At 50.9% G+C, this 25,343-nt stretch overlaps 1 protein-coding gene across 3 annotated transcripts in view; it reads right to left on the bottom strand.

The window, feature by feature from the left end:
* Positions 1–24,781, bottom strand: part of CRTAC1 (cartilage acidic protein 1) — a 31,228-nt gene extending 6,447 nt beyond the window's left edge. For all 3 annotated transcript variants that reach the window (XM_077349419.1, XM_077349421.1, XM_077349420.1), the window contains exons 1-11: positions 24,614–24,781; positions 18,263–18,468; positions 6,728–6,924; positions 4,536–4,666; positions 3,530–3,686; positions 3,069–3,203; positions 2,342–2,487; positions 1,750–1,886; positions 1,015–1,097; positions 486–586; positions 220–388 (exon numbers count right to left, since the gene is read on the bottom strand). In XM_077349419.1, the coding sequence (XP_077205534.1) occupies positions 220–388; positions 486–586; positions 1,015–1,097; positions 1,750–1,886; positions 2,342–2,487; positions 3,069–3,203; positions 3,530–3,686; positions 4,536–4,666; positions 6,728–6,924; positions 18,263–18,468; positions 24,614–24,667 (1,516 nt within the window). In that variant the 5' untranslated portion in view covers positions 24,668–24,781. The remainder of the gene's footprint in view (positions 1–219; positions 389–485; positions 587–1,014; positions 1,098–1,749; positions 1,887–2,341; positions 2,488–3,068; positions 3,204–3,529; positions 3,687–4,535; positions 4,667–6,727; positions 6,925–18,262; positions 18,469–24,613) is intronic.
* Between the last annotated feature and the right edge of the window lie 562 nt (positions 24,782–25,343).

Here is a 25,343-nt window from a genome sequence, read left to right as displayed (position 1 = left end):
GAAGGAAGTTGGGTGGTCGAGGTATAAGACAGGGAGGGGAGAGAAACAAATGTTTATGTCACCTGGGATGTGCTCAAGCAGCACTTGGCCAGTATTAACCTGGATGAGAGATAGAAAAGATCCAGAAAGCCCAGAAATGGTGTAATGTTTCATGGGTGGTGGTGGAGAGTATACGGGACAACATGACTCAGTGTTCTGCCACCAATCCTTCTCACTCACCTAGGCCAAAATGGGCAACAGGCTCCATCTCACACAAGTACCCAGACCCTCCATCAATGATGCGCAGATGGGCACCACTGTGCCGTGTGAAGAGCACCACCTTTGCACCCCGAGCAAAGGCTCCATAGCGTGTTCGTGGGATCACTCTCAGCCAGTTGTTTCCAGCACCCTGTGGAGATGGACATACAGTGGAAGGATGTGGTGGGCATGAAACTGGGAAAGACAGCCTGTACTTGCCATTATGAGAGACACATCACTGAACTCACCTGATTGACCCTGAAGACTGACAGCGGCTGTGCCATGGATTCGCCATGGGACAAAATCAGATCTAGCCTCCCGTCACCATCAAAATCCACCACGGCCCCCCCTGGAAGGGCAACAATTTCAGTAAAGAGAGAACTTCCTTTCTGGTAGCACCACATTCTGGTAGCACCACTCATGTCCAGAACAAGATCCAGTTTGAGGGGCAAATCAAAGAGTATAATTTCTTCACCCCTTGATTCCACCCAACATAGCTTTGATTTCCTTTCACTCTTGTGACCAAGGACTCAGTCAGTGTCTCCATCAGTGGAAATTGCTGTCTCTTCTTCTTCCCTTTCTGCCCCTGTTACCCAAGAGTAGGACATTGTGAGTGTGCATGGGAACCAGATACAAGGACCACACCTTCCCTTCATTGGTATGCTTAAGATGTAGCTACAAGTTCTGTTGCTCATCTAGCTGTAGCCAGGAGGTTCTGATCTTGCCTGAGGGCACCAAGGGATTTAGCTGCAACCCCACCTTCAAATGCAAACTCACCTGTGCCACGCCCTTCCAGCTCCAAGGCATCACCAGGGTTCAATTCCTCAATGGCTGGGTCAGCATGCTCTCTACGGGAAATCCTGAAGCAGAAGGGGGTTGTACTAGGGACGAGTGGTGGCTCTCCCCACCCACACAAGCCCCCATGACAGGCACACCATGTGCCTGCACACCAGATGGAGATCTCCTCAAAAGGGGCCCTTGCCCAAACTTCCAGGAACAGCTTTTTGCATGAACTCCCCAGATTTGCCACATGCTGTTGTGCTATCACTTTATTAGACTGCGAAATGTAAGTGGCTTTGTTTAACGAGCCATTGATTGCCTACAATTAATGGGAACCGTGCATAAGTGCTAATTAGTGAAAGCCAAAACCTCCAGGGATGTAGACCGTTCAGAACAGCCGGCTGTGTTGGTGGTGATGTGCTTAGCCACAGCTCTGTTAGTCAGGACGAGGACAGAAGGGGGCACGAAAGGGACGCACCCACCCCATCCACGGGGGGCCACTCAGCTCCTGTGGATAACAGCACTGGGACTAACTGGCAGGCTCTACGTTGGATAACAAGACCCCCAACGCCACCTCCTCCTCCCCCACCCCACAGTCTCTGTTCTGCATGCAGGTCCTGCTGAAGAGAAAACTGGGGGACACCAGCTTCTAGCACGGCAAAGTCCTTTCTGCCCTGCCCCAGAGCCTGATCCACTGCCTCAGTCTCAGGTGGCCATGTGGCTCTCACCCACCGGAAGAGGCGGTTGGCAGACGAGCCACGATAGGCGATGTTGTTGAAGAAGACCTCCAACTCCTGGTCATTGTCAAAGTCAGCAGCGATGACGGTGCGGACAGGTGATGGCATGGACAGTTTGGGCGTGGCAAGGTCCTGGGGGAAGGACGGGGATTAGTGGGGCTGGGAGAGATGGCTGGGGCCGGAGCAGGGCCAAGGGGAAGCTGAGGGTCTAGGAACAGGGGGAGGGCAGGGGAGGGGAGGAACTGGTTCTGGCACTGGATCTGGGGAGGGGGCAGCGGTGCTGGGAGGGTGGGAACAGTCAATAGTCTGTTGTGGTGACTGAGGCAGAAACCAAGAGGAGGGAAAGGCTGCCACATCTACAGCAGGAACCCAAATGCTTGGAACTTGCAGGTCTGAAACCTGAGACCATCTGGCAGCCCAGCTGGCAAGGAGAGTGGCGCTCTCTCCGGTGAGTGGCTCTAGCCTGCGTGCTGCAGTTTGATTCTTAGACTCTTCGACTGCTGGAGCCCCCTGACCTCCCTGCTCACAGCCCAAGATGCCCAGGCGGTGCACAGGGGATATCCCCCCCCCCTTCAAATGGCACTTACCCGGAAGCGGACCCGCCCACCCACACTCATCTGCAGATAGAGCCGGTGTGGTCCATTCCAGTTGCCATAGATTATGTCAACTTTCCCATCACGGTTGAAGTCGGCCAGTGCCACACCACGGCCATGCTGGTACGGGTCATCCAGACCTGCAGAGCACAGGAGAGGAGTCAGCAAGACAGCGGACAATGCTTGAAGGAGAATAGCCCCACGTACAAAGCATTCCTTAGCAAAGGAACCGGATCCCACAAGGGAGCGGGGTGGGGTGGGGACAGGATGGATATCTGGCAACTCCCACCCCATAAGCCCCAATTCAGCCTGTCAGTAAGCACAGAGAAAACAGACAGATTAGGGATCTGGACTGGAGACTTTCAGCAGAATCCTATTTCCACCCACCCTATTCCCTTTCCCTCCCCGAACCCCCCTATTCCTATTCTCCCGCTGACAAGGAAGGAGTGTTTCTAAAGAAAATAGGTGTCATCAGCGGCGCCATGGTGATGGATGCCAACCTGACATCTCGTTAAACTCCAGTGATCAGGCAGACGCTCAATTACCGGTGGCTGAGCCTGTGTGCACTCATCATATCTCACCACCCCCACCCAGCCTGCCCCGGCAGCCACCACGGAGGGGGAGGGGGACTGCTGGGCCTCTCGGGATTCAGGAAGGCAGATTCCGTCCTATCATTATCTGCCTGGGAACACACCCCACACAGCCTCCGCCACACACTCACCGGTACTTGATGCCATATCTATGAAGGTCCCGTCACCCTGGTTCTGGAAGAGGAAGTTAGCCCCATTTTCATTGTCACAAAATATGTCTGAGGCTGCGTCGCTCAGGATGGGCCCCACAGCCAGACCGCGACCCCCTGGGAAGAGGAACAGTGAGAGTCCCAAAGCAGCACATACACATGTGTTTCCGGGGTGGTGGCAGCCTTAGGGATGGGTTTCAGAGGGAAGGGAGCCAGCCCATCAAGACATCTGCCCATTGGTTCACCCAGCCCCCTTCTGCCACCCCTCTCCACAATTAGTCAGGCCTTCCTTTGCACCTGGCAGCCTTCAACTCACCCCAACGACCAAGCTACTGCCACAGACAGCAGGACTCAGATTTCTGGGGGTGATCCCAAAGGATCACAGAGTCCAGTTTGGATGTTCAGGTCTGATCGGCTTGAGAGCCTCCTGCTGCCTTTAGTACCTGTCAATTTGTTGACGCCGGCATCCGCAGCCACATCATTCAGAGCCACAATGCCGCGCTTGGGGTCACTGGTAGCTGTGTCCATCTCGATGAGGGCATGGGGGCCAATTCTTCCACTGGCATAGTTAGCGATGTAGATGGAGTAGCGGCCAGAGCCCTGACGGAAGTAGAGCAGCCGGTGAGGAGCCCCAGTCTCTTCCATGCAAGCACACCTCCCGGCTTAGTTGGGCAACCCAATGGGCACTTGGCCAAAGGTGCTCAGTCCCTGAAAATCTGGCAGCAAATCCAAGACAGTTGAGTAGGAGGCCAAGACATTCCTGGAGATGAGTGGGTGGAGCCTGAGGAGGACAGCCTTTGGGAAGGGGAGGGACCTCACTGGGTATAGCACCTCAATACCCTCTAAAGCAGCCATGTTCTCTGTCTGGGGGAACTGGTCTCTGTCATCAGGAGATCAGTTGTGATTCCAGGAGATCTTTGAAGCCCCACCATGAAGTTGGCAGCACTACTGGTGAGTGCAAGGAGAACCAGCCTAGTCCAGCTGCATTTCCTTCCCGTGGGCTTTGAAAGGGAAGATGCCAGCCTGTGTGCCCCCGGCATGCCTCAGCCTCTCTACCAGCCACCGCCCTGCCCCCATTATTCTCCCACGGCACCCTGATTTAGCAATAATCGTTTGAAAACAAACCACGCAAGGTAGAAGGAGAAGAAAGCGTAGGTGACAGGGGCATAAATCACCCAGACAGGCTGTGTTTATCAGCGGCACGGCACCTGCCTGGCACTGCAGCCCCTGATGGGAGTCCTGACAGCCATGGGGGAGGGGGCAGAGCTGTCGGCAAGGCCTGCAGGGCCCGGCCACTGAGGAGTTTGGGAAAGAGCACTTCTCCCCCAAGTCCATTTTTCTGCCTCTGCCTAACTTTGACAATGCCTCTCTGACCAGTTCACATCACTCAAGTCCCTTGGCAGGTCTGTCCTGAAATTATAATGCTGTTCATCCTGCCCACACACTCACCGTCCTGTCCACACATGCCACCGAGCGCCCAGCAAACCGGCTGGCCACACCCCGATTCACCTCGTCACTCAAGATGTCCTCCCAGCGCCCATGGCGGAACTTGAACAGCTTGTCTGTGTAGGTGGCTACACCTGGGGAGGAGAGATAAGGCATCCGACTTCTCATTTCAGGGTCCCTTGCTCATGGGCTGAGCTCCGTCGGAAGACAGGAAATCTGTCTGAGTTACGAACACTTTCTTGGGAGCTCTCAGCATGTCATTGGAGGGCACCGGCACTCACTCAGCTCTGGAGACTTGAGGCGTTTGCTCAGAGGAATGTGGCACAAGCAAGCCCTTGAGCAGCACAAGACTCATGGCAGGTGTGACGCCCAGAGACATCTATCTGGCTGCAGGGGTTTTGTGGATAGTTCCTGAACTCCTGCAACCGGACCCAGATTGCAGCCCCACCGCTCTCTCCTTTAGGTCCCACCCACCCTGCTGAACCTCAGCCCTGACCCTCAGCCTTCTGGACTCCTCCCCTAGCCCTTGCCCCTGTGCTGAATGGCCTGGCAATGCTGCAGGATGGCGACCAGGACCGCACTACAATGAATGCAGCAACCCCGGCAAAGCTTAAGGGCCGGCAAGGGAGGCCCAGAAGAATAAACTCATTAAGGTAAAATGTGCCAGAGCGGCGCGGAGCCATGTACATCATAAAGGGAAAAGGGAAAATCAATGGCAGGCCCTGGCCAGGCCCCGACGCCAGGAGTAATGTGAATGGCTGATTTAGGGAGCGGGAGTCTTTGGCAGCTGCAAAGCAGTAATTAGGTGTGTCAGGAAGACGGATAAGTGGAGCCGAGAGCAGGTCGATGGTGCAGGTGAGGGGCCCAGCCCAATTCCGGATGGATGCTGAAGGGGGGCAGAGCTCCTTCCCAAGCAGACTGCCTGAGATCTCTGGTTAGCGAATTAGTGCAAAAGCTACTGAGGCAAAGTAGAGAATGGGGGAAATCAGCCTCCCAGAGAGATCCCACACTGACCTGAAAGAGCCTGCGGAATCTAGCATGGCACCAAGAGGACAACTCACAAAAGCCACTTAAGCCAGTCCTGATCTGGCAGTGTTTTCTTAGGGCTCCCAGAAGCATGTCAGAAACCATCTAAGCAGAGAATCTGTCAAGGGCAGAGTCTACCTGGGTCTGTAGCCCACGGGAGAGGCTATGTGCTGCTAAGTCTTTGGACGGCACTGGAAGAGTTTGTGTGACTACAGGCCATGAGAGCACCCCAAATAGCTCCTCTGTTTCTAAAGCAGCACGGCAACTTTTCATAAACATACAGTGGGCATCTAAAACACAGGGTATCTTAGTGCCCAGTTAGGATTCAGGGCATCACTTCCCCACAAGGGAAGTATAATACACACTGTAACTAGGCCGTAAAGTTGCAAGGGACGGGAAGGGGGAAATGTACTTAAGAGACTGGCAAGCTTCCCTTTGTGTATTACAATCCATTTGTCACCAGGGATTTCTCTTTGCCCACAGACACACAGGACTTGCCCACCCCCTCAGCAACTCCAAACCGCAGTCCCTGCTGGCAACTACAGAGGTGGCAAAGCCCTGACTCAGCAGCCAAGTCTCTCTTCTCCCCCCCCCCCACCCCCATCCTGGCTGCTGCCAGAGAATCGACAAAATCACTCAGCTGGGAAATTAACTCCAGCCTTGAAACATCCCACCCTGGTGGCCAGTGAAGGTCAGGAAACTGGAATCTGTGCCTCAGGACTGCCGGGAGAAGCCCCAAAGCAAACAACACAGAGCTGACCAACCAGGAAAGAAGACACCATGAGACATTCCCTCTCCCCACAGGCCCTCTCTGGATCACACCTGTGCAGCTTAGGAGGGGGGTGCTGTTGGAAGCAGGAATGCTGGGGATTTGTTAGGGTTTGGGATGAAGGGATGGCAGTTTGTGGGGGGAAAACTATTCAAAGTTTGGCATCAGTGATCCAGGTGAGAGTCATGAGGTGGATGAATTTTATGGGACGGAAGATAATGCATATTTAACAAATGCTGGGAAATTGATGTGCAGCAGGGCCATTTTTGAGACAGGAGTGGGTCTTGATTGGCTGAATATCCACGAGGAAGATCAGAGGTCCCCAAGGCATACAAGAAGGTTGAGGTTGTAAGTTGGGTGGCATTTAGCAGTGTCAAAATTAGGTAGGTCTGGCACTCACCAGAGAAGGCATTATTGGTGTTGAGGAAGTAGATCTCTTCCCGCCCATCTCCGTCTATGTCACATGCAGCCACACCAATGGCGTTGCCTTGACGATCCCGCAGGGCATAGTACGGAGAGCTACGCTCATCCACCGCAAGGTTCACCAGCCGCCTCCGTGCCTTGTTGTACTTCAGCACCATGTTCGGCCCGTTATACCTGAAGGAGCAGGAAATATGACATGGAAGGGGGGGGGGTCCAGTGGGGACCAGAGTTTTACCAAGTGGAATCTCCTCCCATTCCCACTTGTGCAGACTGCTGGTTGAGGTAGCAAGGGGTGCATTTCAACAGCCACAACCGCTGGAGGAGGGAACCTCACAAAGGGCACATGGCTTGAAGCAAAATAATTGTCTATCCAGGCAGTCTCCTGTCATTCGTCAAGGGAGCCCAGGGCACCATGCATTGGGTTATCAAGTTTTATCCTCGAAGCAGGAGCATGATCACATGGGAGATAAGTTGGATGGGTGAGAACTTTGTGGATAAGTGGGAATTTGAACCCAAGTCTTCCTGACCAACTAGATTTATGGCATCAGGGTTTCATGAGTGTTTCAAACTACCCAGAGAGTGAGCATGCCAAGAATAACTCCCACCGTGAGACAAGGCCTCCACAAGCTGAATATGAAACTAGGCTGTGCATGGACTATCTCTTTTCTGAAATTTCCTCCAGTATATTAAGCAATCAGGCATCCACCTCCAGAGAGCTGAACACATCTCCTTCCTGTCTGACACCTTTCCCAAGCAGTGCAAGTAATCAGCATATGGACAAGGAGAAGAGCCATTTTCTAGTCCATGCCTGGCGAATGGAACCAAGCAGAAGCTATCCCTAGCAAAAAGACAGGCAAGGCAAACTACTGGACGGAGATTGTTGAGGAGATTCTTCCAAGAGACAAAAAGTCCTCACATGACAACGCCAGAAGCTATGGACCTGGTCGGGTTGCCAGCTTCCGTTCCCTTGCTGAAAATGGCCACTTTGTAAGGTGGTCTCTATGGCCCTAGACCCCATGGAAGTCCCTCCCCTCCCCATCCCCTGCCTTCCACAGGGCCCACCCCAAATCTCCAGGTGTTTCTGAACTCAGAGCAGGCAATCCTAGCAGTAGTCGGGGGAGGGATTATGACGTGGAAATTAGAACAAAACAGTTTGGAGGAAGTCTTGGTCTTTCATTTTGGAGCCAGCACAGTACTATGGATTGTGAAATAAAACCTCAACACAGCGTGCCAGAAGGCAACGCTGTGCTATCAGATGAGCCGTAGCTTATGCTTTATTATGAAAGTTATTCTATATCTTCTTGTTCTCGATAGGTTTGATTCATTGGGCAGGAAATGGCACGGATAAGGGGAGAAGATGTGGAGGTGGCTGGTGTGTTGGGTGTATGTGCATGCACGTGTGTGTGTGTGTGGGTGGGTGCCCTGCTTTTGGGAAAGTGAAGTTTCCTTTTAAATTCTATTTACTCCCCTGGCCCCAGAAGGCCATTTACATCAGAGAAACTTCACTGGAGTTCCTTTGCCAGTGCAGACCTGGGAAAAAGAGTTCGTTTGCAAGTCTTGTGGCAGAGATCTGATGCCTACCAGATTCAAGCAGAAGTTTCTCATGCCAGTTTGGGCATCAGCAGGGTTCATGGGGGGGGGCAAAGGAGTGTCTGACCTTGAGTTAGCCTGAAACCACTGCCAGAGAAAAATACACAAAGGCACCATCTGGGAGCAAGGCAAACTTATAAAATGGCAAAGACAAGGATTCCGGCAGAAAAACAGGCCAACTTTATATCTTTTTGCAGCTTCCTACACGAGGTGCTGGCTTTAAACTACTTCCTTCTATCCAAAGCCACTGACCAGCCCAAACGGCAGAATTTTTCTGATCAGTCTGCTCCAGGGTGATACCTGGGTGTAAACTGCACGGAGCTTTTATTCCAATCCCAGGTCAATTCAGTCACTGCCGTCTACACAGAATGCGATTTCCGTTTGGATTTGGGGCAATTTAAATTTTCCTTCTACAGCAAGAAGGATTGATCCGGAGTGACCCTACCTTTATTGTGCGATATCTTAGAGTGCTTTTAATGCTCAATATTTCAAGATTCGGATTAGAGAATGCAGGCTGTTTTGAATCAGGGCTCTCTTCCATGGTAGAGAACCTCTGATTGGCCAAAACTACTCATGTGACAAGCTTGCCTTAAAGGAGAAGCCCCTAATTTCTCTCAACTTCTGTCGGTCTTGGATTTTTTCTCCCTTCTCTGCCTTCTTCAATCCTCTCTCCCCCACCCCCCTCCAAGAAAAGAAAGAGGCTCCCTGCTTGGCTCCTCCCCCCCCCCCCTTCAAGAAAAGAAAGAAAGAGGCTTGGCTCCCTGCCCTTCTGAACTACCTAACCACGTGCAGAACACTTTCCTGTTTCAATGGGGGGGGGGGAGAAGAAGACCCAAGTTCAAATTGATCTGAATTCAACAGGATTGACAATGGAATAAACAAAGTAAGTGCAGACTCTGCCCTGGATTCTTTTAGCCACCGATCCACATTAAGATAGCACAATGCAAAGATGCAGAAATGCCTGAGTGGTTTCATCTGGCAGCTGACAATGTGTGACTCTACGGTAGTTAACATGGAATTTTCTAAAGCTGAAAATGCACAGTTTGGAGGAGAAATTAATATAGGAGAATGAGAGCAGGGAGCCCCAAGGATAAATATAGAGCTTGCTAAGACTTAAGAGGCCAAAATCACAAAGCCCCAGAGAGAAACAGCAGGGCCTAATGCGCTCCTTCACATAAGTGGGACCAGGTTAGGGGTTACAGCAGACCAACCAATGAAAAGGGCCATAATTACATCAGAGACTTTATCTTGTGACACATCCGAAGAGGTGCTTCATCTCTGGAATGTGATGAGTGAGAGGGTCAGCTTCTTATTAAGAGAACCCAGAAAGAAAAGGATGGCTACATATCAGAGAGCTCAGTGATTTGGCATGGAAAAAATTGGCTTTGGGAAATGTACACCATCTTTGAAGCCATGCAAACATTTTTGGGAAGATTCTGGACACTTCATATGCTTCCTGTTTATTCATTCTGCAGCAGGTAAATTCAGATGTGCCTGCTACTTACATGTTTGATTGCAATTATCCCATGAGAACCTCTGCAACATCTGATGCATTCATCCCATGGCGACAAACCACTGCCCTGCTATCTTTTAATAACCCTGGGAAGGAAGGAAGCTTCCATGGGATGAAATCCCTAACAGTTCTTCTCAATTCAATTTTTTTGTCTAATCTTGCTGTAGTTTAATCTTTGCATGTCTGGAAAGACTCCATACTAAACAGTATAGTATTGGCAGAGAGGAAAGCCCTTTTGCAGCCTGATATGTACAGAGCACTTGACTTTGCTTCCCTTGCTGATAGATCACCATACCCATATGAAGAACAACTTCAGAAGCAGAACAAAAGAGAGAAGACATAACAAGGACCACCATTTGTGGCTGCTGCTTATGAGCCTTTTATATTTCAGGCTTTTGTCTGTGGACAGGAAAACACCCGTTCTCCTTTCCAACCAAGGGGGTTGAGATTGAGAAAAGCATTTCCTGTCCAGTTAAGACTGCTACATCCAGAGCAGACAGCAATGCCTGGTGCTTTATGATCTCCCAGGCCATGAAGCAGCAGCTTTAAGTGGCTCTCATGTCTTCTCCCAGATGTCTCTACAGGATAGGAACAGCAGTGGCAGCAGCATGAGGCTTCACAGTCCAAGAGCTCTCAAAGCTATTGGCAGAGACTCCAGTTCTGAAGATGCACCTTTAAGCCCCAAGAACATCACTTGCAGCAGCCTCAGTGGCCCAGAGCAGCCCAACCTTGTGAGAGCTTGGAAGGTAGGCAGGGATGGCCATGGATGGGAGACCAGCAGGGATGACTAACGTTGCTACGCAGAAGCAGGCAATGGCAAGCTGCCTCTGCTCATTTCATGCCTTGACAACCCCATGCTTCTAATGATGCCCTGAGTTGGTTGTGATTTGGAAAACACTCTCTGTAGACAGCAGTCATGAACAGACCCATATTAAAACATACTGAGGCCCTTAGCGCTATCCTTTGTAAGAGGTCACATATGTAGCATTATCTCCAAAAATTAATTTCGTAAAACAGTAGCTTCCTTAGCTTGTGCGCAGCCCAGCTCTGCAAAATGGAACAACAACACCCCCCTCCCATTTTTGCACCTTCCAGGTGCCCGTCTCAGCATCATGCCCCAGATGTTGAGTTCTTTGCCCACCAACATTCATGCCCTGGCCTTCAGTAAAGAAGTTATACAAGCACCATTCATATAGATTCAAGTGGGTAGCCGTGTTGGTCTGAAGCAGCACAACAAAACAAAATCAGAGTCCAGTGGCACCTTTATTCAAGATGTGAGCTTTCGAGTGCAAGCACTCTTCCTCAGACTATGAACTGACTATGAAAAGTTCATACTTTGAGGAAGAGTGCTTGCACTCGAAAGCTCACACCTTGAATAAATCTTTGTTGGTCTTAAAGGTGCCACTGGACTCTGATTTTGTTTTGTTAAGCACCATTCACATTCATTTGGTTCTGAAATGCCCTCTCTGTGATTATGAATACAGCCTGGAATGAAAGGAAAACAGTAAAACTGCCCCTTCCCTAGCCACACTGGAAGCACTGCAGCTAGGGTTGCCTTGCCAACCTCCAGGTAGAGCCTGGAGCCTGCCCAGAAGTACAGCTTTTCTCCATGCAACAGGAACCACAGAGGAAACAGCAGCTTCAGAGGGCAGCCTCACACCCTGACTGAGCCCGCTCTCTCCACCATCCCCAAATCCCAAGGAATGCACAAGCTAGGGCTGGCAAGCCTAGTCGCATTTCATTCCCAGAAACAGTTCTAGATTCTACCTCCCACCCGGCCACCTACAGTCTCAGGTCAGAGGGACCCCCATTTGGCAGCATTGCTTCTCTGGATGGCTTGGCTTTAGTCACTGAGTCTTCTGGTCTCACTGGGCAAGTAGCAGCCGGGCTGAATCAGATGCGCAGTGCAGGAGAGAAGCGCAAGGCTTTGCTTGGCGAAGGCATCCGCACTCAGCTGCCTCCCAATTAGCCTCTTTCTTTCTACCTTGAATGCCCAATAATGAGCTCATGGGAACTCAGGCTGAAAAAACTCCAGGGCAGCAGCAACTGCTGCAGGTGGGCAGGGCACATCGCCCTTTCAAGAGCAGAGACCACCGATGGGACAGCTCCTCTGAGGAGAAGCACTAACTGGGGGGAGGGAAAGCCACATTCAGAGCACATTCATCACTGATCAAAGCCAAGCCAACAGGTGAAAGCCTGCATCCTGCCTGTCTTCACTTCAGCTTCTCTTAATAATCCTCTTAGTAGAAGTATGCTGCTAATACAGTGTGTTCTAGGCATAGGACTGAACTTGAGTAGGGTGGTATAGTGGTTAGAGTGTCACAATACTAGGATCTGGGAGACCCTGGTTTGAATCCTCTCTCAGTCATGGAAGCTTGCTGGGTGACCTTGAGCCAGATAACTCTCAGACTATGCTACCTCACAGGGCTGCTGTGAAGATAAAATGGAGGAGAGGAGAACTATGTGGGCAACTGGGGGGGGGAAAGCTGGGTATAAATAAAGCAAATAGCAGCTGAAAAGGGAAGCATGGGGTAGATAAACTGCTACCAATAAAGGTTATGATCTTGCCTGAAAAAAGTGTCCTTTTCTTTTACAAAATGGAATGCTATTTGCCTGCATAACACGAAAACCTTCAACTGTACATTTCTGCATCTTAAGCCACTATGAAAGGGACATATCACTTTCCCCAAGGCCAGTTAGTTACTTGAACTACAAAACAGGTGACAAAATAGTGAAAGTCATATCCATAGAACGGTTAATCCATTGTTTTGAAAAGGGAAATTCTAGAAGAATGTTCTATCTATCTATCTATCTACCTACCTATCTGATTTATAACCCGCCACTTTCACTGAGTGACTCGTGGTAGGTCGCAGTTAGGGTTCTATGCAGCGGCGTCCTAATCAGCCGCTCCAGGCCACCGCAGCCAGCACCTCACTGCGGAGGGGGGGAGGGGGTGTGTGGCCTTAGCAATCTTAAACTTTCATACAACCCCCACTTAAAAGTCTAAAAAATCCACACCCCCACTCAATAACCCACCACGCAGGTGGTGACCAAGTTCCTACTCCCTGGCTCACAGACTAATTCATACACCCATCCCCAGAGGCTGCCTAAGCAGACTTACGTTCTGGCTAACTCACAGAGGGGCTCTGATCTTACATGTCCTGGCCTCGCCCAATGACCCGGCAGAAGAGCTCCATTTTGCAGGTCCTGTGGAACTGAGACAGTTCTGTCAGGGCTCGCAGCTCACCTGGGAGCTCATTCCACCTGGTTTTGGCCAGAACCAAAACGCCCTGGATCAGGTCAAGGCCAGGTGTACTTCCCTTGGACCAGGGATCTCCAACTGGTTAGCACCAACTGAGTGCAAAGCCCAGTGGGGGGCATAAGGAGACAGGTGGTCCTGAAGATATGGGGGCTCCAGGCAGTGGAGGGCCTTAAAAGTTAATACCAAAACCTTGAACTTGATCTGAGCTGCAACTGGCAACCAATGCAGCTGGCTCAGCACAGGCTGGATCTGGGTCCTCCACAATGTCCCAGTGAGGACCCTAGCAGATGCGTTTTGCACCAGGATCACCCTCAGATTCCTGACTGAGGGTAAGAAGTTGCACCCCAGCCAGTGTGGGCAGGTGGGCACGCTGCCTGATCTGTTGCCATCCTGCCCAGCCACAGGGCCACCGTCTTGCTGTAAACCTAGAACTTGCATGCATTAAATTCTGAATTAAACTCACAAAAGTTGGCACAAAAGTATCCGGGGTTGAAATGTTTTAGTGCAAGATTAAAGTTATCTTGACAAACCAGAAATCCCAGCTGTTATCTGAAATTCATCAAGATCATAACAATATTTTAATGAAAAATAATCTTAAATAAATTTCAGAAGAGGTCTGCTTCTACACAATTGCTTTGCTTCACCTTGCTTTCTAAACTAGAGCTTGTTTTCCTCTAATAGTGTAGCTGTGTTTTGTTTGGCATTGTTGTGATCTTCCCCAAAATTGCTGTGGTATTATCTTTCATGAAAGACCGTAGTCAAACTGAGTTTGACCACTGTATGGGCAGGGAGATGTAGATTTTGGGGTGCCTTGTTCATTGAAGCCATTTCCCTTTACTATTTTCTCATGCTGGTCCTTCTCTTCTCCTGAAGTTCTCAGTGTTCATCCCACTGGTGGACCTCCAGATGATACCTGGGTTGTGTCCATTGTGTGACATGGAGTGTTGGACTTGATGGGCCATTAGCCTGATCTAACATGTCTTCTCTTATGTTCATATGGGTGGAGATTTGGGTGTGGAGCCTTGGGAGGCTGGGATTTGGAGTGGCATGGAGAATACTCCCATGTAGATGTCCATTGCTGCTATGAATGGTGACTGATGAGGAATCATCACCTTAAGGATTCAGCCAAGGGTGTCTTACGGTGGAACTCAAATTGAAGGGAAGCTAGGAGTGTAACAAAAGCAGACACACTACTTGGAGACAGTCTCGGCAGAAACAGCATATCTGTGAAATAGGAACCCGTTGTTTTATTCAGAGCTGCTCAAGCCAAAGCTGAGGCACTGGCTTATCATTAATGTTCCTCCTTTAATAAGAACATTGACAAATTGGTGACAGATCAGAACAGAGTGATGGAGGTGAAGGGTCTGGAATGCAAGCCCATGAAGAAAGGTCAGTGGAACGATGGGACAAAGACGATGGATGGATTCAGATGAAACGCAAACATCGGTGACTAAGCACACCTGTGGGGTATGGGTGCAAAGTTTCGTTTGTAATATCAGCTAACCTTCTATACCTTCAAGCAGTGATAGTTACCCGCCATGTGCCACTGCGAGGAAGTGGTGGGCTATGATTGAATGAATAAAATTCTAACCCAGAAACATACATCTAATCTGGGTTAAAATTCCAGTAAGAACCCTTAAATTTCTAAAAATGCATGATTTTTGTGGCATCAGAGCCACAGTTTACTATACTATTCCGTGTTGTTGTTATGATACCCAGAATCTTCAACATGACATTTATTATTTTTCATGTCAATGTCAATGCTATGAAATGGCTGCAGGCTTCTTCCCCTGCTCTCATCTCATAAGGTATGAGACCTCCTAGTTGCTGCCAGGCTATGCTAAGATGCATCATGGCTTTTAACTGCCTCCAAAAGACCCAACTTGGCCCCTCAGACCATGCAGAATGTGTGTTTGCAGTCAGTCGTGACAGCAAAGTCAGGATTGCTAAGGATCTTTTGCTTTAGGAGGGTTGCAGGTTGAGGGGATCCTTTGAGTTCAATGGGGCTCTTACCAAGTTTAGTTCTGGAGTCCATATCTCATAGCGTTGGATGTGTACCATATCCCACACACGCATCTCAGCATACAAGACCCTGACCATATGCACGGACACTTCCTCCTCTTCCCAATGCAGATCCCTTGCTGTGGTGCTCTGCATTTACCACTCCTCAAAGGAGTCTGTCCTTATCAGACAGGAGAAAACGTGACAGGAGCCAGCTGGCTCTTCAAGCTTCAGCTCCATGCGCTCCCATCCCAGCCCTTTGGGGCTGCTGGCAGCTTGGGGATGCAGGGAGCACACAACTAATTACCTTGCTCATTCCTGTGCACCCTTCCACACCAAGGCTGCCCATAATGAGCTGGGTGCCCTCCCTTACCCCTCCAGCCAATTAATACAATGTCAGGGGACACACTGAGGCCTGTCAGAACAGCAGGAGAACATGGAAACAAGAGGGCTGCTCCTCCCACCTAGGGGGGGAAAGCAGGAATTGAGGCATCTGGGGATATACCTAGCCAGGGGGAAACTTATTTTCTTCCTTTGGGCCAGCCATCGAGACCTCCAGCACTTGTTTTCCCCATTCGTTATGCTCCCTCAACATCTAGCATACCGCTGAATCTGTGAGGAATATGCCAAAGTCATCTAGATTTCAGAGATGGTGGCTTTGGCCTAAAAAAATAACATAGAAGCTCCATTTTGGGCGTACTGACGGGTGAAATATTCCTTCTTTTCTCTGAAGACTGCTGGATGCTGCTATGCAGATACCCGGGCTCCTGCAAAGGATAACCATCAACTATGAGGAAAGGTGCTGGCTAAGTGGGAATGCAGACAGTTGCTCTACACAGGCTGCTGACCTTGGAGGCAGGGGAAAGGGTGGGAGCAAACAGAGGGCTTCCCTACCCAGCATAAGTATCCAGCAAGCCAGGAAACACCTTCCCCATACCCATACACACATATGTATGGTTCACATCACAATCACTCTGCATTAACACAGCCAATCAGGGGTCCTGCTTATAATATTGTGCCCTTCATGTTAAGGAATCCAGCCTAAGACATCCATCTACGTTATGCTTTACGGGCTGAAAAGCAAGTTCAGCAATAAATATACCACAGTGAGCCCCATTGCAGTGCAACTCCTGTCGAAGAAATTATACTGCTGAGCGACTGGGATTTGTCATGGTATACAACAAGTTAAAGCTGGTTATGGGAGCAGCCATAAGATTCTTGATTACGGTTGTTTCATCTCACCGGGGCAGGTGCAATGAGTATCTAGAGGAAGGCAGGGATCGCCACACGATGGCTGTTGATGGCCGTCCATCATGATGCTGCAGACACTGTTAACAAACTATTGGTATTTGTACAACACACCAATGCCAACAGCACTTTACAGGATGCAAGGCCCCCGCCCTGATGAGCTGGCAATCAAAAATTTGCCTTAAGGGAGACCGGAATAAACAGAGAAACTATGCATTAATTGCGATTATTCCTGCTTAGCCTCAATATTTGTATCTTTGACCTAAGGGGGCCCCAAAAGAGCTTACTGCCTTGTTCTCCCCTTGCCCAGCCCGCCCTAACAACCATCCTGTGAGTTAGTTTATGCTGAGAGGGAGTGACCGGCCCAAGGTCACCCCCCCCCCCCCAGACATTCACTGGGAACGGAACTGGCATCTCCAGGATCTTAAATAACCACTACATCAGTTTCAGGAGGGGGTTGCAATCAAGGAAAGGTGGCTTTTGAGGAAGAACGTTAAAGTAGTGAAAGGGAAGGCCTCCTACAGTTATTCTGGGAAACAGCTTCCAGGCCTAAGGGGCAGCAAAGAAAGAGCCACTTGAGTGAGATGAGACAGTCAGGAGGAGGGGAGGGGCAAAGTTCATTGTCAGGGATATGCTCCTATGAAGGTGGGAAAGTTAAACCACTGAACTCACAGGGAGCATTGAAGGTACAGAAGAAGAAACTTGTGGCAGATCTGAAAGCAGCCAGTGGAGGGATTTTAAGAGAATATCATAGGACCAATGGTACTGTGAAATTGATATTTTAAAAAATACAAGTTTAGACAGCTGAGATGCCCGCAGGTTCTGATGGGGATGATCAGGAATTTTTCAAGTCAAGAGAAATCTGGGTTTCTTACTGAGTCCTACTCCATTGTGAATGGAGAAAGCAGACCAGCCAGAGAGAGCCAGTGTGGTGCAGGGGCTCGGGTGTGGGGCTGGGATCTGGGAGGCCCAGGCTTAAGTCCTCACTCTGCCTGTGAACCTTGCTGGGTGACCTGGGCCAGACACATACAGCCCAACCGACCTCACAAGGTGATTAGGAGGGTAAATCGGTGGAGGCAAGCATTATGTACAGCACTGAGTAAGTTCTTCAGAAGGAGGGTGAGATTAAAATGCATTAAATAATTTTTAACATGAGGAAAAATTATCTTCTAAATATTTTTTTTAAATAATCAGACTGGGGGGGGGGAGGATATATAGAGGTGAAATTTCTCTGGAGAATGAATTCAGCTAAAGATGCAAATCTGATCAGCCACCCAGCTTTCTAAGAAGAGCTATGCATGAAGTTCTCCGATGGATATATGCTCTTTCCAGCTGAGTGCAATTCACAGATGTTTTATGGAAAGGTCAAGTTGTATGTGGGGTGGCCAAGTATTGAGAGACAGCTCCCTCTGGTGCTCATTCACTTGGTCACGACTCCCATGTGGCCAAGGGGGGTGGGGTGGGGTGGGGGGCTACATGTGCTGCAGGCAAACAGTTTATCAGAGAAATGACTCTGGAAAGGCAGTTAAGCTATAAGCTGTGAGGAAGCTGCTGTAGGAAGTTTTACTGTGTCGGCACATTCATGGCCATTTCAGCACCTGCCCGAACAGCGTCTGAGTTTCTGCACTGTTATTACTTCTGGCATCCTCTGGATCTGTGCCAGATTGGTGCTGCCCTCTGAAACCAGCCTGCTGAGAAAGTCCAAACAACCCTGCTTGACCCCTATAAAAAACATCCATGAGGATCTCTCCCACCCGCCAGCCTGCACCGGAACTTTGCGCAGCATCTTCCCATGAAAGCCAGCCTGCTGACCACCCCAGCTGTGGTGTCTTCACTGCCAGCAACCAGCCCACTTCCCAGTAACCCTGGGTTAGCAAACCTTGCCCCATGGTACCCACCCAGCCACGATTATCTCGAAGTCTCCATCCTGATCCACATCAGTCACAGCCACGCCATAATTCAGCTGTGTGGGGTTGCTGTCATAGTCCGGGGGGAGGACATGGTCTGTGATGGCTGTGAACATGGGCTCACTGCGCTGAGATCCTTCACCAGGCCAAGTCAGGACCCAGCTCCACCAGAGCAGCAGCAGCAGCCCCTTTGGCACCTGCAAACAGAAAGGCACGTGGCTAGGTCAGTCTGTCCTGTGCAGCTGCCGGAGAATTCCCCTCACCCCGTATGTGGATTCCTGTCCAGGCTGCAAAACTAGTGCCCTGTTTAAGATATTTATGTCACACTTTTCTCCCCAATGTGGACATAAAGCAGCTTAAAACACTGTTCTCCCTTCTCTAGGTTGCTCTAATAGCTACCCTGTGAGACAGGTGAGCCTAAGTGACTGGCCCAAGGTCACCCTGGGAGTTTCCGAGGAACAGAGGGGATTTGAGCCTGAACCTTCCCAAATCCTTGGTTGACATGGGTAGTCAAACTGCAGCCCTCCAGATGTCCATGGACTACAATTCCCAGGAGCCCCTGCCAGCATTTTCTGGCAGGGGCTCATGGGAATTGTAGTCCATGGATATCTGGAGGGCCACATTTTGATTACCCCTCCTCTAGCCTCTACACCACACTAACTCTCCTGAGCTTCCCATGGATAACCAGTTCTTACGTCTGGAGAAAGGCTTGGACCATGGGAAATTTCTTCAGACAGAGGGAATGTGGCTTTCTTATTTTATTTAGAGCAGCCTAGAATGCCCTCTGAAATACTATTCCTGAGGGACAGGAAGCTCCTACTACACACATTTTTGACAATCATGCCCCTGGGAAAGCCAACTTTTGTCTACTGGGCAGGATGGAGGGACAGCAGCTATAAAAGCACATTTGTGTTCAGTCCAGAATTCAATGATTTCTATAGAAAAGCATGCTGCATCCTTCCTCCCAGCCACAAGTTTGTTGGTAATGGTGAGGTTAAATTAGCATTACTAGAAAATTAGTATGCTGTATAATGCATGGTAAAAATAGATCAGAATAGAAAATTGCTAAGGAAATGGACTTTCACTACCCTGGAAGTCTCAGCGGGGCAGATCCCGATGTCTCTCTGAATGCAAAACCCTACGGAGAGTGACAGGTCACAAGAAAATAAGCATTGCCTTATTGGATGAGACCACAGGTCTGACTAGCAAGCATACTGTCTCCAGCATGGGCTGCTCAGAAAAAGGGCATGGTTTATTAGCTATACCATATTGTCTGCTACAGGCTTCCAATAACAGATCTACTGCCTCTAATAATGGGGGCTCAATTTGACTCATCATGACTTAAATTCACATTACTCTGTTTTGCCATCTTCCTAATCAGGCTCTTGGAACTGGGAATTGCTGTGAGCAGTCATGTACTCCCCGGGTTGTTGCCACAAGAGAAGGCAGAAGGAAGGAAGATGTACTCACCAATCTGTTTAAGGTATCTACATCTAATCATGTACGCACCAGGGGAATGGGGATGCATATTCAACCATGTGCAAGGACATTCACAAAATCACATTTCTCTTGCAGATTAACAAGCCCCTGATTCTGTCCTGAGAATAACTGCTGGGTCTGATTGCACAACCAGAGAAGCCTAAGAACTCTTTCGGTCCTAAGCCACACCCACAGACCTCACACTGATCCCTCCGGCCTGAAGGGTAACGCATGATGTGCCACAAGCAGAGAAGAGCAAAATGCCTGACTCAGGGAACACTTCAGCACGCCTCTCAGGTCCTGGGGTCATCCTTCCACACCCGAAAGTATGTTTTCACATTTAAATGCACTTCTTCTCAGAGTTTAACTCTTCCCTTATCATTTGTACATGTAATCTGGATAGTCAAAGGAGGCACTTTTTCATTTTGTCAGCACATGCATATGAGAACTCTTGCATCTTATGTTAATCAGCATCTTTTTTCCCTGGGACTGTCAACTTGGAGTGGTCTTATAATCGCTACTGTGGGCTGGGAATCAATACTGCCTTTGCAACCTCTTGGGAAGGCGGGGGATCCATCCTTTCATCATGCTGTGTCCATTTGAATTGTGTGAACAAAAGGGCAGTTAAGGTGCATATGCAAGCATGCAAGCATCCCTACGAATCATCACTCACCAGTCTTATTATTGGCTCTCCGGGAACTGCCCCAATTGCAATCCTAACGGATTGTGCTCTAGCCAGCAAACATGTCTCATTCTCCCCACCCATTTTTCTGGTAACTCAGTTGTAGTTCAGCTAAAGAAATGGTTTTGCCTGGCTCAATGGCCTTCTGATCTATAGCCATTTTCTTGCTTGGGCCAAATATGGGCTAGCCCCCCAGCAAAACACAGGCTGACTCACTTATGCCACCAGCAGGGACACAGAGCCAGAACTAGGTACACCCAAAATTTCTACAGCTCCCAGTCTGGCTGCCCCAAATGAGTGCCTGGAGGTGGGATGGGCAGAGTTTGTGCAATTAATTGACCTTTATGATAAAGTGTGATGAAGCAGCAGACAGAACATATCCTTGTGCAGCCTGCAAAGACTTGTTACGCTGCCAGCAAACTGCATGGCAGATACCACTGATCTATAAGCCCCACTATTATGAGACCTCTTTTGTGCCTTTCTTGAAGCGTGTTCATAATCGTGGTGCAATGCGCCAAGAGGGCCACCATATTTGATTGTATTAGTGGGACTAGGTCTGAATCCATTCCATTCACCTTGGACATAAACTCTGGGGGTCAGTGGCCGAGGGCAGAGATCCCTTCAGGCAGAGGGACCTGGCAAAAGGTGCAACAACACGATGCATCTCCATGCATTGGCTCACAGTGAAGTCATCCATCACACATATTAGACCTAGCAGCCTAGGCACAAGCACCATCCTCCACTTTAGGCCCAGATTAGCTTGTCGTTAAGTGAGTGTCCACAGAAAACAGGACGGCAACAGGCACCTAGTGACAGGGACGGCGTGTTCCACCATCGGGCTCTCAGCATTTGGCTTGGGCTAATTAAACCCATACATCAGTGAGCATTTCCAGATAGATCATTAGGGAAATGGCCATTAATTAAGCTGCCTTCCTAAACACACACATACAGTGCTTACACCTGTGCACAGGCAGACAGAGACGTACACACACACACACTTTATTTCTGTAATCCTGGTTCTCTCACTTGAGGGCCTGCCCACTGGAGCTTACAGATCCTGTTATGGCTACCAAGGGTCCACTTTGGGATGGTTCACACATTCTGAAATCCCAGCACAAAAGACACTTCTGTGCAGGAACAAGGTAAAATGCTCTATATCAATTGGCCCGAGTGACAAATGAAATGCTACGCATAACTGCAAATATGCTGGTGTGGGGGCAAACAAAGTATTGGGGGGAGAGAAGGTGAGGGCAATGGCTGGCTGCAGAGGCAACCCCATTGGAAGGATGGAGCAGTGCCACACCTTTCACTCTTCAGAAAGGGGCAGGCCTGCATGTGCAGATGGCAGCCTCCCACACCACCTTGCGGTCTAAGCACATTGAGCAGTAAGGCTGCACAAATGGACTGCGGACCAGCTACTAGGGTGGGGCTGCTATCAGTCATGGAAAGAGGGGCATGAAGATGCTTCTACAGACAGCTTGACCGCTCCAGGTCCATAGGAAGTTCTGTGCAAGCCCATCCTGGCTCCATCCCTGCTTTGGGAGCAGAGTAAGGAAGGTGCCCTGCCTAGCAAAACAGTTTTGCATGGTACCATTTGACAAATATGTCGCTTGCCTTGGTTTAGTCTCCAGGGATCCATGAACATTTTTCTCCAGTGTATCTTGACTTTTAAAAACTGGCAAGACACATATACAGAACAAAGGACCATGTGAACAAGCACATGTGCCAGACTACAAACTCTGTTCTCACAAAAGCTGGCAGGATCTTGACCAAGTATGGATTTTGTGATACGTAGAACTTTTATCTGCATAACCGATAACATCTTCCCCTTAAAGGCAGGCATGGAGAACATCTGAAAAGGAACAGTATCAGTCTCCCAAGACAGAAATGATTAAGCCCTGGGGTGGCTGCATCCGTTGCCAAGAGTTTCCATTGTGCCAGCTGCAGAAGGAGCCAAAATCCTCTGAGACTTTCATCAGGACTCATCGGATGGTGCAGAAAGCTGGACAGCCCCAAGGCATATGGGCAAGAGACAGGCCCTCCAGAAGAATGGGGCAGAGAGGCTACCATGAGAGAAGTCTAACATGAGAGAGCCTACCATGTTCCTTTCAGAACATGAGGCTGCCGCTGCCCGCTCTGTGCTAGGTCTATGGGCCTTTCCCTTCTTCTCTTTGATAATAGCAACTGGAAAAGGCCTAGCCTAGCTCAGGCTTAGCCCATCTTTTGACCACTTCGGGTACCTTGGCAGGTGCCACAAAAGCACCATGGTGCTGATCCGCTTGCAGAGATGTTCTAGGGCAGGGCAGCTGAACTGCAGCCCTCCAGAGGTCCATAGACTACAATTCCCATGAGCAGGGGTTGCCATCTGTTCTGGTTGAAGAAGAAGAGTTGGTTTTTATACCCAACTTTTCACTGCCTGAAGGAGTCTCAAAGTGGCTTTCAGTCACCTCTCCATCCTCTCTCAAAACAGCTCTGTGAGAACAGTTCTGACAGGACTGTGACTAGCCCAAGGTCACCCAGCAGGCTGCACATGGAGGAGCGGGGAACCAAACCCGGCTCTCTGGATTAGACGCCGCCACTCTTAACCACCACACAAAGCTGGCTCTGGTTGGGAACACTGAAGGATGCCAACATCTCTTTCACCATGATTTTGGAAACTGCAGATCATTTCCTTCTCCACCAATTGGCCACCTTTGGTGTAGGAGACATCATGTGCACCAGAAGGATATCTATTCTGTGTCCACACTACAACAAATTAACCAGGGACTGCATGCTGAGCACCGGCTGCATCCCCTTCCTCTTCATATTAGGTAAGCTCCCTAGCTCCCTCTAACCATTGCCCCAAGGCTTTGGTGTGGGTGATCACACCCCAGATGCTAACTTTTAAAACTTCAGTGCTCACAACAGGGCAGGTCTGCATCCTCACAAAGGAGAAGGCACCTATCGGGCCATGTTGCTGCCATACATGCCCATGCTTTGCTTGCCCCTGCAGGGTGTGGTCAACAACGCTGCACTAGACCTATTGACAGAGTTTCGTTGAAGAGTGGTGCCCAGCCCAGCAGACCCTGCCCCAGGTTGCAAATGTCACAGGAAGATCTCCAGGAAGCAGAAGGCTGCCTTGGGATCGCAGCACCCTGCTGTCCCCCCAGGTGGGGGTGGGAGGAGATGTAAGACATCCAGGCATGGAGTGCAAGAGCCTCAGAGCAGAGGCAGGGCTCGCTGGCCTGTGCTGAAAGAGGGGAAGGGGCCTCACTCAGACCCGGTCACCCCAAGCAGTGGTCTCAGCGGGTCTTGGTATTTAATGGCACTCAGGCTCTGCACTAGCTGGCAGTTGCTGCTGCACGTTCCTGCCTCGGCTCTCCGAGGGACATTGCAGCCCCTGGGCCGTCAACATGTCAGACGTGAAATACACCCCTCCAGCAACCCCACAGCAAGCTGACCTTCCCCGCACTACTGTGGGCCAGCGATACCACCGACTCACGGCGTCATTCTCCATATGCATTTCCGAACCCTGCTCAGTGATATCGCCGCCCTACAACCAGTGAATTGTGGTTGCATCAAATAAGCAAGGTTCCCCAAGCCCCTTATTCTCTTCCAAAGTACCGCCAGTGCAGAGAACTCAGGCGCGGGAGCAGAGCCACCCAGGCACATAGGTCCCAGGCACTTGTCTCAGGAGACATGCTGGCATTTTTCTTAGGACCGTTTCTAAGAAAACTCTGACCGTCTCTGCCTGCACCACTGACAGCAGCCCAGAGCCTGCAAGAGCGCTGCAGGCAGCCGGGTTTCCCTTCCCCGGAGCAGCACCAGACCCACCCTCTCCGCGGCGGTGGCTCAGCATCTGGGAGTTGCGCTTCAGAGTTGGTGCCCTTGCTCGCTCTCTCGCGCTCTGCCTCAGTGCGGGACAGCAGGCGAGCTCGGAAGCTGGGGCGCAGCCAGCAGCCGCCCGGCAGTCACCTCCAGAGCGGCAAGACCTTGGCCCCCGTGGGCTCCTTCCCTCCCCGGGCCAGCCCCGCGGCCGCCTGACCGGACCCTCGCCGCAGGCAGGGAAGGGGCCAGGCCCCCGCCCCAGGGCCCCCCTCGCCTAGGTGCCCGATTGCAGCCCGCCCCCACCCGTGCCCAACTTCCCTGGGAAAGTAAGTTACCCCCGCCGAGGCGGACACGGGTCATGGCGACTCACTCACCGGAGGGACGGGACGCTCCGGCGGGGCCATGCCTGCCAGCGGGCCGCGGGGCATCCCGGGCGGGCGAGGGGGCGACAGAGCCGCCCTGCCCCCGTGGCTGCTGCTCGCCGGCGCCGCTGGCCTCGCGCTCCGCTCCGCGCCCCTCTCTCCAGTTCGGGCAAGCCTCGCCGCGCGAGCGCTCCTTTATGTAAAGCCTTGTGGCGCCCGGGCAGCCAATCAGGGGGGAACGAGCGGGCCCGGCCCGCCAATGGCAAGGCCGGGAGGCGGAGCCGCTTGGCACTGATTTACTACCTGGAATTGCAGGGGAAGCGCGGCCAGGCAGCGCCGATCGATCCGGAGCCAAACTGTGACCGGGGGGAGAGGGGCGTTGAGACGGGCCGAGCAGCTTGGGACCTCGGCGGCGTGTCACCTTCGCCAGGGGACCGGGCTGCCGGGATACCCGTGGCCAGATCAGGATCCAAGCCCGGCTGCCCCCCTGCCCGGGGACGGGCATCGTGGGGAAAGCGAGCCAGGCGCAGGGCGCTGAGGCACCCCCCTCCCTCGCTCTCCGGGAGCGGATCTTGGCGGGCTCCGGGCAGCCGGCTGTGACAAGCTCTGCACCGCTCTGTTCCCGGGAAGATAAGATCAGTGGCGGGCGGCTTCGCTGGGAAGATGGAAGTTCTGCCGACCCGGCTGGAGGAGGAGGAGGAGGATGGATGGCATGGAGCAGGGCTTTTGTTTTGGCAAAAGT

Source organism: Paroedura picta, chromosome 8 (genome assembly GCF_049243985.1).
Source record: "Paroedura picta isolate Pp20150507F chromosome 8, Ppicta_v3.0, whole genome shotgun sequence".
Classification (NCBI taxonomy): domain Eukaryota; kingdom Metazoa; phylum Chordata; class Lepidosauria; order Squamata; family Gekkonidae; genus Paroedura; species Paroedura picta.
This window is presented reverse-complemented; position numbering and strand designations above follow the sequence as displayed.